This window comes from Monodelphis domestica, chromosome 1 (assembly GCF_027887165.1).
Source record: "Monodelphis domestica isolate mMonDom1 chromosome 1, mMonDom1.pri, whole genome shotgun sequence".
Lineage (NCBI taxonomy): Eukaryota > Metazoa > Chordata > Mammalia > Didelphimorphia > Didelphidae > Monodelphis > Monodelphis domestica.
Window position 1 is genome coordinate 599,004,540 of NC_077227.1, and position 13,732 is coordinate 599,018,271.

General features: G+C 33.7%; 1 protein-coding gene across 1 annotated transcript in view; it reads right to left on the minus strand.

The window, feature by feature from the left end:
• ELP3 (elongator acetyltransferase complex subunit 3) overlaps window positions 1–13,732 on the minus strand; it is a 100,649-nt gene that overhangs the window by 79,422 nt on the left and 7,495 nt on the right. The window contains exons 4-7 of the mRNA XM_007476526.3: window positions 12,962–13,032; window positions 12,073–12,136; window positions 11,191–11,259; window positions 10,371–10,525 (exon numbers count right to left, since the gene is read on the minus strand). Of these exons, the coding sequence (XP_007476588.1) occupies window positions 10,371–10,525; window positions 11,191–11,259; window positions 12,073–12,136; window positions 12,962–13,032 (359 nt within the window). The remainder of the gene's footprint in view (window positions 1–10,370; window positions 10,526–11,190; window positions 11,260–12,072; window positions 12,137–12,961; window positions 13,033–13,732) is intronic.

Below are 13,732 nucleotides of genomic sequence, written 5' to 3' on the forward strand. Positions count from 1 at the left end.
CTCCCTAGTTGGAGTAAGGCAGCCTGATGTACTGGACCAAGTAGGCAGAGTAAGGAAGGTCTAGGTTTAAAGCTATTGAGTAGATAGATATCTATTCACCATGTAGCCCCAAGCAAGTCTGAGTTATTGTTTCCCTACCTGTAAAACAGGAATAACTGTAGCATCAACCTTGTAAGATAGTTGAGAGACTTAAATGAGGAAATATAAAGGACCTTGTACACTTGAAAGCACTTCGTTAATATTAGCTAATAATCTAGTCCCATCCATACTAAAGCAGAAATTGAGCCACAATCAAGAGTTACTCTTGCCTTTTTAAAGGTAGCATCTCTAAAAGTTGTCATGTTTATAAATAGGAATGGTGTTGAGAGTCCAGAGGAGGACAAAAAGGAAAAGTAAAGTGCCTTGAGTACATGTTATATATGAACACCTCCTGAGAGAATTGGAGATGTTTAACCTTAAACAGAAAGGACTTGGAGGACAGGGTGTGGGGTGTGGGGGAGAGCATGATGGCTACCTTAAAATTTGGAGGTCTATCACATGGAAGAGATATTAGATTTATTCTGCTTGGCTTCAGAGGGGAAAAAGGGGAGAAGTCACAGAGAGGCAAATTTGTGCTAAACATAAAAAGTCCATACAATTATTGTTAACCTGAAGTGGGTTCCTTTAAGAGGTTATCCTTCATGAGAAGTCTTTTAAACAGAGGATGGTTAACCACTCATTGGGTATGTTATGAAGGGGATACCTTTTAGGGTAAGGGTTAGACTATATGGCTGCTGAGTTCCCTTCCAACTCTAATTCAATTACTAAACCACTATAAGTCTCAAACGACTTGCATTGGTAGAATGTTACCCAGTAAAAAAGCCATTTAATATCTTATAGGATTGTTGTGAGAATAAAATGAGATAATGTATATAAAGGATTTAGAAAACTTTGAAGTATTATATAAATATTATTTATTACTATCATTTTCATCATTAGGCAGGTATAGAGGACCATGAGAAAGTTAGAGCGAAAGTAAGATCAAATTGTAGAGGGCACTGATTGTTACATTAAGGAGATTGAACTTTGATAAAGAGTAGCAATTTCAGGGTTCTTATTTTGAGAAATGACTATGTTTAAGATCTACTGAAAAAGAAGGAAGAGTATGGGAAAGCATGAAGGATGAGTTGGAAGGGAGAAAAATGGGAGGTAGAAACAAAGTAATAAATGGTAATAAGGACCTGTAATACTGTGGTGGTTGTGGGCATTAAACAGGAGAAGATAAAATGTGAATGTGTTTGTGAGAGAGAAAAGAAGTTGCAAGATTTGGCAACTGAAAATAAAAACACAACAGGGGAATTTACTGATTAATTTAGATTGGGGGTGGGAATGGATGTACAGAAGAAGAAAGCAAAAACAAGTAACAAAAAGAATGAAAAGGTATAAAACAATTGAGTAAGAAAGTATTTGGAAACAATGCTCAGAATGAGCTGATACCAATAAGTACTATGATGGACCACAAACTCCACACACCACTCCAATACCACACATCAGGGAAAAGAAGATTATCAAGGAGGTCTACGACCAGAACAATTCAGGTTTTAGTTTGCTTTCATTTTCTCTGCCAATCTAGGTCTCAGTTTTTTCAGCTATAAAAAGAAAGATTTAAACTATAAAATGTTAAATGTCTCTTTCAGCACTAAAATTCAGTCTTCTTATTATTGTTTAAAACTGACTTTTCTTCCCCCAAGCAATCAATGCTATTAACTGAACTATCTCTAATTTATGCCCAGGAATCTGCAAATGGTACTTTAAAAAAAAGTTATTGAAGGATACAGCTCAAGTTTCTTTGGGAACTCTATGCTACAATGAAGATCTACATGAAGATAACAAAAAGCAACAGTAATCACTTTGTGCATCCACTAAAGGATAGCATTAAAATAAAGAAAGGAGAGTAGCCTAAAATGTAAACAAATTTTATTGCTCCTCTAGTCAACCTCCATCAGGAAGCAAACATCTTTGTCTACTGATATTTTCAGCCTTTGATAGACAATAGTATTAATACACTAAAAAGGCATTTAATTATACAAAACAAAAGAATTCTAAGCTCAGAAGAAGGCATAGTTCCCAACATACTAAAATCTCATTTAATCTATCTATCTATCTATCTATCTATCTATCTATCTATCTATCTATTAAAAAATAAAATCCATTTCTTAGAATTCATGCCATTAAGTCAGCAAGTTCACTGCCAAATGACACACCAGTGACTCACTGAAAACACCACTGGGGAAGTAACCACACAAATGTGAATTTTGCCTATGGGAGAGGCAATCACAGGATAAGGGCACTGGAATTTACAAGCTAATCTTTCTACTTGGAGGAGAGCATCAAAGGCCCAATCAAGGATACAGGAAGCTGTTGCAGGCATGATAACGTCTCTTCATGAGTGGCAGTTTATAGAAGGCACAAGGGACAGGAATACAAACTAACCCTCACATAATTATTTTCAACTTCATTTCAAAATGCATTTCAAAATTCCTCCAGGATTAAAACACACACACACACACACACACACACACAGAGCATTACCTTTGTTATTAATTCAGTTGCAGGAAGAGAAATGGAAGAAAAACAATGAAAGTTAGTAGTTAATATTCTATATACGAGGTAAACTTAGAAGGGAGAATTTTCTGGTATTTTCTATAATCCTATTTTCATTCTGCAAATCAAAAATCAAGGTTTCTCTAGCATCCTACAGAAGGTGAGCTCTAACTGCTAGAAATCCTCTATTAAAAATATGGTCAAAAGCCATTCATAAATTGATGAACAATTCTGAAGTCTAGGTCCAAGGAGGAATAGAATTAAGAGTTAAGAGGAGCAAAGAAGTTAGGATTTGAAAATTACTCCCTCTTCCTGATCTTATATTTAACCTTTCACTGTGATACCTATAATTTATTATAAAACAAATCCCTCTGTGTTAATGTTGAGTTAAATTTTCTAGCATTTAATATATGTGCAATTATAAATAGTCATTAAAAACTGTTTTTCAACACAACATATGGTTGACTGCCTCTTCTAATCCCAACAGATGTAGAGACTAGTAGGTAAAGAGCCAGGATAAATCAGAAAGTTGTCTAATCCAGGGCTGAGAATCAGAGGTACTAAGCTAAGTTGTGGTCTGTGTGACTGAGAAAATATGGTTTTCAAGACTGTGAATTGCCCAAACTGTAAAGATGATTTTTAGTGTCTTGATTTTATATCAAAAATAAGTGGTCACCATGGGAAAAATTCCCAAATATGAAATACCCAAGTCATCTGGATTGTATGGAGATTTTAATTAATATAAATGAAGGAATTAAGGGAAGGGAGAGAGACAGAGTAAGAGGGAATAATAGGAAAAGGCTAGGGCCTAGGCCAATGGCCTAGGCCTTTCTCTTTAAGGGAGAACCTGTCAGTCTTTAATCACTCACCACAAGATCTTTCCAAGCAAAACTCTAGTGTTCAGAGACCCAGCAGTTCAGCTCCTGAGCTCAACTAAGTTCAGCCACCAAGAGAGCCTCCAATTCAGCTTCCTAAACTGAACTAAGTCCAAAGGCCTCTGACCTCCTTTTAAAGAGAATTTTCTCCTATGTCACCTCCCCTAAATTTTCACATCTACCAATCACAGTAGACGTTTTCCAAAGGACTGACCATTCTAAATTCACATCTTGTTATCACCTTCTTAATTCACATCTTCTTATCACCTTCTCTGGGTAGACTAAAACTTCTGAGTATTTCACACCTCTTTGCTAAGGTTGTCCCTTGCAAGTTGCCTGACCTTTTAGTGATTAATTTGACCTTCATAGGTACTTAGCACCCTTTTGTATTAGATCTAAAAATAGACCTAGCTTAAGGGCTTTTGGCCTCACTATAAGTATGAGTTGGTTCACTAAGGAGTTTTACAACTTTATCTTCCCCTAAAGTATGCCTAAGTATGGGTGGAGTAATTTTAAAGTTCCCAATACATTCCTGATCAAGTACCTCCATTGTTTAAATGGGGAATAACCTTAACCATAATCTTAAGATAATGTTCCAAGGCAGAGTCTGAGAAATTTTAAGGTTCACATCTGTCAAACTCTGGGCAGGGCTCAAGCAAAATTTAGCCCTCTGGCTTAGTTTTTCTTCTACTCCATTCAGGGTTCTCCAAGGCTACAAAGACACAAGACACTCAAGTAACTTTCAGATGATAAACTGAATTAAGTCAAAGAACTTAAAGATGACTATGAAAGAAATGAATTACAGATTCCATAGGGAGAAATAATGATTCATTCATTCTTGATAAATCCTTGATGGCTAACTATCATTTTAAATAGCTTCTATTGAAATAGCTAGGAAGCATTAAAGATTGGGCATAAAATTGCTTCTGGGCAGCACTGATTAATAAAGAATAAAATCATCTAAAAAAGCATGACCAGGTTGTTCTAGGCTCTTTTACATTTTTGGTGATTGGATGATTCATATCCCTTTGACAATTTCTTTTTATCTCCTAATCTGTGATTTTTATATCTAATTTTGGTAATCACCAATAGCTGTTACTTTCTAAAAACTGGTTGACTGCATCACATCCACAATGAAAGTATCATTTATACTAATCAAGTCTTCTGGGAAACTATACTTGTTCTGTTCTTGAATTCAGTTCCCAAGTTCCTTTTAATGTTTCTAATCAGTATTATATTGCATTGTTCTAATCAAGATTCCTCTTATCAATAATGGAAAGGGAGAGAATTCATTACCAAATAAATGAATCACAGAAGATAAAATGGACAATTTTGATTATATAAATCTGAAAAGGTTTTTTGCATAAGCCAAATCCATAAAGTTAAGATTATAAGGGAAATGGCTAATTGGGAAAAATCTTTACAATAAGTTCCTTTGATAAAAGTACCCTTGCATACATATTTGCATTTGTATGGAATATGGAATAAATTAAAATATAAGAATAAGAACCATTTCCCAATAGACTTTACATATATGTGTGTATATATATGTATATATATATATATTTATAATTAAAGAATATAAAAAGGCAGTTCCCAAAGGACGAAATCCAAGTCATATCAAAACAACCATGCAAAAAAGGTTACTAATAATTAAGAGTTGTTATTAAAATTAAATTAAAACCATGAGGCTAAACTTCAAAACCAATATACTGACAAAGATAACAGGAATGGAAAATGACAATTGTTGGAGGAAATTGCTTAGGAAAACAAGCACACCAGAGCACTGTTGGTGGATGTATGAACTGGTCCAATTATTATAGAAGGTAATAGAGAACTATATCTCTAAAGTCATTAAACAGAGCATGACCTTTGATCCACAGATGTCCACTACTAGCCCTAAGGAGATGAGAGAGAATAAAGGGATCTATGTATATGAGCATGTTTACAGAAGCTCTTTTATACCAAAAAACTGAAAACTATGCCCATCAATTAAAGAACAAATTGTGGTAGACAAATATAATGGAATATTATTGCAATGTAAGAAATGCCAAAAGAGATGGTTTCAGAGAAATCTGTGAAGTCCTATATGAAATGATGCAGAATAATGTAAGTTCAACCTGAAGAAAAATTTATTCAACAACAACACTAAAGAAAAACAAATTTGAAAGATTTAAGAATTATGTTCAAAGTAATGTCTAACCACTTTTTCAGGGCACTGATAATGAAGCATGCTATCCCATTTCTTAAAAGACTGGGGATGACTCAGGGTATAGTGAAGTATATGTTTTCAGACAGAGACTCTGGGGGGAATCTATTTGGTTATGCATATTTGTTAAAAATGTTTTGTTTTTTTCTTTTCAATGGGGGTTGGGAAAAGGAGGGGTGGCAAATAGGAAGGAAAGAAGGCTAGTGATAGGGTTGTCTAAAAAAGAAAAATAAAAAATGGTGACTGAAGTATTTTTTTTTAAATGGGCAGAGGGTTGCATGCTGCCAGGGTCAATGAAGAGTTCTAAGATGGCTGAACAAAAACTTGTTCAGAAAATTATTGACTTAAACATGAAATAAGTTCTGATCAAGGACACATGTAATACCCAGTGAAATTGCACGTTGGCTATGGGAAGGGGGAGGGGAGGGGAGGGAAGGGCAGAATATGATTTTTGTAACCAAGGAATAATGTTCTAAATTGACTAAATAAAAAAAATAGAAAACTATTGACTTAGGTAGCATTTAGGGAGAACATAATTCAAAATCAATGTCACTAATATAAAACATACACCAAATTTTTAACTGTTAAACACCAGTGTTGCTTATGGTTGGCTAATAAGAGGACCAGGATGAGTTACAACCAATATAAAATTAAATATATCACATCATAGTACTTCTTAATTTAAGGTAAAAAAATACACACTCTGTAAAGCCATCCCATTTCAAAGCAATAGATTCCATATATACTACCTTTGAAAGATTAGGTCTTTACCTATTAGGTTCAAAAGACCTGTTTTATATGCTAATGTAAACAAAATAGGAAGAGGCAAGATGGGAAATGCTGAATGCTTTTGGAATGCAATAGGTACATTAGAAAAATGGAGTCCATTTAGGTACCAACATGGTTTCCTTGGGTTTATTAGATTTTATAAATGAAGGTTGTTAGAATCCTGAAAATATATATATATATATTTTTTTGCCCAGCTCTGCAATGCAAAATGGGAAATCCCATTAAAAAGAAATTTACTAAAGACCAAGCCAAGGGCTTATAACATTTGCTCTCAGTGATTAAAGTTAGTGGTCAAAACATGCTACCTATAAAAATGTGATAATAATGGCATAATCTTGCTTGTATCACTAGGTAAAGTAGTAACAATGATCAAGAGAACCTATAACGTAAGGACTGTTGGGCCTTGCCACCTTATAGCTGAACATTCATTTGTTATCCCTCAATTAAAGTCTCTAATTATATCTCCACTATTTGGCACATAGTAAGCACTTAATAAATACTTATTCATTAATTTGCTTGTTTATTCATTCTTTTATTCATTCAAACAGAAATAAACAGGGAATAAGTTGATAGAAGTATTTATTCAGTGGAGTATCTGTTTCTTTGGATATAGAATAAGATTTTTTTTCCCCTTTAAGAGTTATTCATGAGTTTCAAAGGTATGCGGTTCTTATATTTGACAGTAAATGAAACAAAGGATTTGATCTCCAGAGAATTTTAAGTACAAAAGTAGAAATAAAATGATACTCACTTTGTTCTATAGTAAAGGAAACTTTTTTCTCAACAGTTAAAAGTGAAGATGATAATGTAAAATAAGGACCATTCCAACAAAATAGTTGGAATACAATCCCTATTTACTTAATATTCTTACAAAGACAATCTTTTCTAAATGAGAGTGAAATTCACCAGTTCAAAATATAAGGGACTGTAACATTTCTGAAAGTGTTTCAAAAATCAAATCTTTCTGTCATAGAGGAAGCCATTTAAAATAATTTTTCAAATGATTAAAGTGCCATAATAGCAACATCTTGGATTGTACTTTATAACCAGTTTTATCTCCTTGCTTTACTCATATTGATCTAAAGGGAATGATATTGGAGTTAAGCCAAGAGTTTTAATGATGTTTTTTCTTTCTTGTAGAAAATACAAGCTTTCGTGACAAAAAATTTCAGAATAGAAAAGGAAATAAGACATTTTCAATTCTCCATCTTAAAGATCATCCTGTTCAATTATCAATCAATTAGTATGTATTAAGCACAATTTTATATGTCATGCATGTGCTAAAGGCTGGGAATACAAAGATAAACCTGAAAGAATCCTTGTAATCAAAGAGATTATATTCTGGCAGAGAGGAAGAAGAAAGGAAGAAAAGAAAGGGAGGAATGGAAAGAAGAATGGAGGGATTGATGGAGGGAAGAAATAGGTGAAGGGAGGGAGGAAGAAAGGGAGGAAAGAAGAAGAGAGGGTATGTGAATCTTAAAAACTACTCAGACTGTACTTTAGAAGATTTGATTTAACTATTTCCTTATTGTAACAATGGAGATACTTGGTCTAACAAGAATCAGGAATGTCTTGGGAACTTTACATTACTCCACCCATACTTAGACATACTTTAGGGGAAGATAAAGTTGTAAATTTCTGATTGAAAAATGAAAGTATTTAACTCATACCTTACAGTGAAGCTAGAACCTTAAGCTACGTCTATTTTTAGATCTAATACAAAAAGGTCTTAAATACCTGTAAAGGTTAAATTAATCACAAAAAGGTCAAGTAACTCATAAAAAGCAAGCTTAACAAAGAAGTGTGAAGGTGAAGTACCTCAGAAGATATAATCTAACCAGAGAAGGTGAGAACTAAAGAGTGGTAAGAACTAAGAATGGGCAGTCCTGGAAAAAGTGTCTACTGTAATTGGTAGACGTGAAAATTTAGGGGAGGTAACATAAGAGAAAATTTCTTTAAAAGGAGGGGTAGAAAGTCAGTTCAGGCAATTCAGTTCGGAGTGGAATTCATTCGGAACTCAGTTCAGGAGACTGAGTTCAGTGGAGGACTGGAGCTTCCTTGGAGACGGTCTCGTGGTGAGTGATAAGACTGACTCCCTTTCCTTTAGACTCAGGAAGGCCACTTTGGTCAAGGCCTTTAACTACTGCCTGGCTCAGCCTGAGCCACAGCAGTTTAAATTAATTCTCTCTTTCTCTCTCTCTCTCTCCTTTCCTTAATTCCTTCTCTTTAAAATCTCCATAATTCCCAGCCGACTTGGGTATTTTATTATTTGGGAATCATCCCTGGTGACCAATTATTTAAATTTAAGTCAAAACACTAAAATTATCTTTACAGATAAGAAGGTGGGAAAAGGTGGAAAGAGGTTGGGGGTAAGGTAGGAAAGGGGAAGGGAGGCAGGGAAAGAAGTAGAGAGGAGTGAAGGAAATAAGCTTTTATTTAGAGTCTATAAGTCACTGTGCTAAGTGCTTTACAAATATTATCACATTTGCCTGATGCATAGTATGAGTTACATAAATGTTAATCATCTTCCTTCCCCCCTCCCTCCTCTGACACTGCTCTTACCATGGTATAATAACCTTTTGGTGGATCTCCCTGCCTTAAATCTCTCTCCACTCTAATTCATTCTATAGTCAGCTGCAAACTTCTTAAAGTACATACCTGATTATGTTTTCACCTCCTCAATACCTCCTCATTCCATTCAACAAATTCCAGTGGTTCCCTATTACCTCTAAGATCAAATATAAGTAAAGTCTTCTGTTTGGCATTCAAAGATCATCACAACTTTACCTCTTCCTACCTTTCCAGTCTTTTACTCAAATGAGATTTTCATAAAGCACTTAGTATAGTAGGGAATATATTAGCCTCTCCCTTTCCCCCTTTTACCTCACTCCTCTCCAAGTACTTTGCAGTCTAGTGACACTTGCCTCCTGGCTAATCCTTGCATAAGGCACTCCATCTCCAGTTCCCTAACTGTCTCCCATGCTTTGTATTCTCTCTCTCCTCATTTCTACTATCTGGCTTACTCCAAGCCCAGATGAAATCCTATCCTCTATTAAAAACCTTTTATAACCTTTAAATTCTATGCCTTCCCTCTATTGATTAGCTCAAATTTATTCTATACAAAACTTGTTTGTATATATTTGTTTTCATGTCATCTACCCCTATGTTATACGCAACTGCTTCTTCCCCTTTCTTTTGAAGTCTTTCTTACAAGAGATGACTCATTGGGTAGAGACAGAGGGGAAAAAAATATATGTTCAGAAATAATTATGAGTACAAACCAAAAAGTCATCATTTTTTTAAAAAAAGATCATTTAAAAAGTAAATGCTTTGAGTTATTAAGCAAAATAAAATGAACTTATCTCTCCATTTAAGAGAATCACATAATTCTTTTATGCTTTATCTATAAGTAGCAAATGAGTTGATGATACACCAAAATGTAAGACAAGCAGAACAACATAATTTTCACTAAATTTGAATTAGTCAAGTTATCTCTAGCCAAAAAAAACTCCAAAAAATAAAAAAAACCAAATTCTTAAGGTTGTCACTCCTAGTTAGACATTTTATTCCATTCTCTTCTAAGTATCTATTTCTCTTTTTTATCTTGTGTTCACTGGAACCTCAATGAGATATCAACTTTTCTCTTTACTGTTTAGATCAATCTGAGGAATACTTTGAATATTATCATATAATATTTTTGTATGATAAAGTATAATATCTTTTGCCAATGGATAGTATTCATTTTTTAAAAGAGAGAAGTATCAATAAAACCCCCACTAGCACAAATTCCATTGAAAAAGGATTTTAAGAAATAAATTCCTTTTAGTGCTTTAAGACCCAGATGCTGAAAATACTTAAAAAGACCATCTGAACTTTCAAAAAAATTATTTGTATTATGAAAGAAGAACTCTCACCTGACTGCTTCTGATACACTATTGGAAGTATGTCCAGATAAAGCATCGTGTAAATTTCGGATAAAATAATCTCTGTACTCTTCTGAGAGGGCCATAAATGTTCCACCCATCACAATGAATTCTACCTTATCCACACTGTGACCTAGTTGTTTCAACTGAAAGAAATAAAATTCATCAATATGATAAAAGACATTGATAATTATGCCTTAAATTCTCAGGTTTTGTATTGTGAAATATCTCATCAGTACTGAAACTGAAAAAAAATTAGAAACCATCAATATACATTTTGCTTAATTCTGTGAAAACATTGGTTCAAATACTAAGGGCTCAAAATATGTTAAAAAGAAAAAGTAACTGAAAAGTGACAATGAGTTAAAAGGAATTATTAAATAGAGTAAATTCATATAAATAATTAAGACAAAACCAATGGGACATAAAATAGAGGGTAAACAAAAAGGTATGTGATTAAGAATATATGTTAACAGAAAATGGAAGAGATAGGGAATTGAAGAATGTTAAGTTAAAAGCAAATTATAACAATACAGAAGAGAGAGCAGGGTTGCTGAAGTAGAAGTTTTAGTTTTCAACTTTCAGAAAGCAAAGTATGAAAAGCAAAACAATCACAAGTTATGAAGAAGCATTATTTACCCTGCTAAAAATTAGAAACTATTACAATTCTATGAACAGTTTTCTGTTTCATTAACTATATTTCAATCATCAGTAAGTGGGCTAGGTATTAAACAACCATCTCTTATTATTAAGCTGTAAATTCTTTTATTACTTACAGAAAATGGTTTTTTAAATGTTTTAATGTATTTACCTGATCTATTCGGTGCCTTGTCTGGAGAAAAGGGTCATACCTGGCACGGATAGCTCGCATAGAGGTTGGCTAAATAAAAAATGAAAAATATACAAATTTTCTTTTTCTTGGTCATCTAACTTGCTGTCAATTGACAAATACATGCTCCCTCCTTCCATCCGTCCTACTCTTGCTTCTTTTCCATCCCCACTCCCCCCACTTGAATTAACATTTGCCTTAACATTCAATGTTATAAAGCATCTTAGCTATAGGATGTTCCTCTGGATTTCTTATCTGTTGAACAATATTGATTTACATAGCAGGATTATAGCATTAGCAGGCTACAGAGGGTACATACTAAACTTTAAAGATAACCTAGACTGATCACCTCATATGAATAGCTGAAAGAATAACCCCCCCCCCAAAAGGTGAATGCAATAAAAAATTCACAGAAAAATAGGAAGAGAACATGACTCTTGTGGAAAACAGAACTGCACACAATCAAGAATAACTCCAAGAATAGGCTCTGTAATTTCTGTTAATGGAGTTATTTCTACTCTGTTTCCACTGGCCAAAAGATGCAAATAGCAGCTACGTTCTTCTTTGCCTACTAAGGAAAAATTTCTAAGTATTCATCATCTTAGACTAGTGTTTTATATAATTAATTTCAAAAGTAATTATTTCTCTCTCAAAAATGAATAGTAATATTCTGCCCACTCAAAAAAGCACTAAATCTGAATAGTCCTATGTGTCATTTACTAGAAAAGGAAGGTCTTTTTTTCTCCCCAAGGATGGATTTTGTTTCATCTAATTTTTTTTTAATTCTTGTACAACACTCTACTGAATACAAAGTCTGGTAAAGCATTTTATCATGATAAATAAAGTAATTCAAAGATATTTTACCTCATATCCAGTATAAGACTGAGTTGAATACTCAAAATCTGAGTCAGGTCCACCAGGGCAGTAACTGTCAAAATGAAATACAGATTAAAATGATATCTACATACCTTATTTCAAAAACTCAAATAATATTTCAGATTCTATGCTCTTCATGCTGCTGAAAACACGAGTTCCCTCCTAGAAATACTAACAGAAATATCTTATTAGCATTAGTTTCATTGAATGTTTTGCTACCAACAAAGATATGGAAATGCATAAAAGAACATCATTTGCTCCTTTAAAGGACACACTCACTAATGGATCATATTTTTAGGTATTTTTCATGGCAATGAATTGTGAATATTTTCCTCAGGATACTATTAAACTCTCATGGATAAAATTTTGGTCTTAAACATATACAAAAATACCTCCTCTGTCTTGCCAACTGAGATCATCCATATACTCTACCTTACTATTCTTAATTAAAATCCAAGGAAAACAAATGCAAAGTATTACTATAGAAGTTTTTCCTTATCAAGATTCCTTTTCTAATCCAACACTACCTTAACATATTTCTGGCAATCTACACACATTTTCAGGTTTAATTTATCCAGTTAATAGGAAAAAAAAGTTCTTTTGTCTTCTGATTTCATAATGTATATGTTTGTTAGTGAATTTCACTATACTATTTATAGCAAAATAGCCAGAAAGATTTTGAAAATTCAATTTTTTTTAAAAATGAGAACATTTTATAAGCTATGTGCAGGCTGTTTTAAAGAACTGATTTGTGACTTTTCTTTCTAGTGAAATATAAGCCTGAATTACCAGAATTAAAACCAATCTGAGATTAATGAGCATCTACTGTTATCAATAAAAGAAACTATACATAACTAATTATAACCATCATACTCACACACATATATTTCCTGTAAAATTAATATGTGGACATCTGTGGGGTTTGCACATTACAGCCACAACAGCAATCTGTAATGGGAAGATTTATAAAAAAACAAATAAACCAAAATCACTACTCCACTCTACTCCCTTCAACAAAGTCTATATATTTCCCTAATTTTCTTGGGATTATCCTCATATGGCACCTCTTTTTCTCCCTCCCAAAACTGTTTTGGGATGGCGTCTCTTCTCCAGTTCCATTTATATCTCGGAAGTGCAATGGCTCAAAAGAATAGCAAGTACAGATGCAAAACAATTTTACAAAAGCATAAGCTAACGTTTTCTCTTTCGAACTCATTAACCTAAGCAAATCACAAATTCTCAGTGAAAAGTATTGAAAAATTTGCAAATCCAAAACTGTTGATCTGTATTGGTAGAGGGAACATCTTCACTTGAAGTTCCTCATACTAACAAAATTACAGGCAGAAGACCTCACTCCTTTTGAAGATGCCCAACATTTTGACCACATACTGGGCTGACATTTTCAGAAAGCAAACTACTTTCACTACATGGTATTCTTCCTACATTATGATAGAATTCACTTGAATTCCACAAATATAAATTTCCTATAATGTGAAAGGCACTATTAGGTACTGAGGAATAAAAAGACAAAAGAAGCAAAACAAAGCAAAACACCTGCTCATCTCAACAGGATACTAGTCTTCCAAGAGTATAAGGCCCTAACTCAAGATGAGCATAAATCCAGAGAGGGAATAAAGGGGGCAAAAGA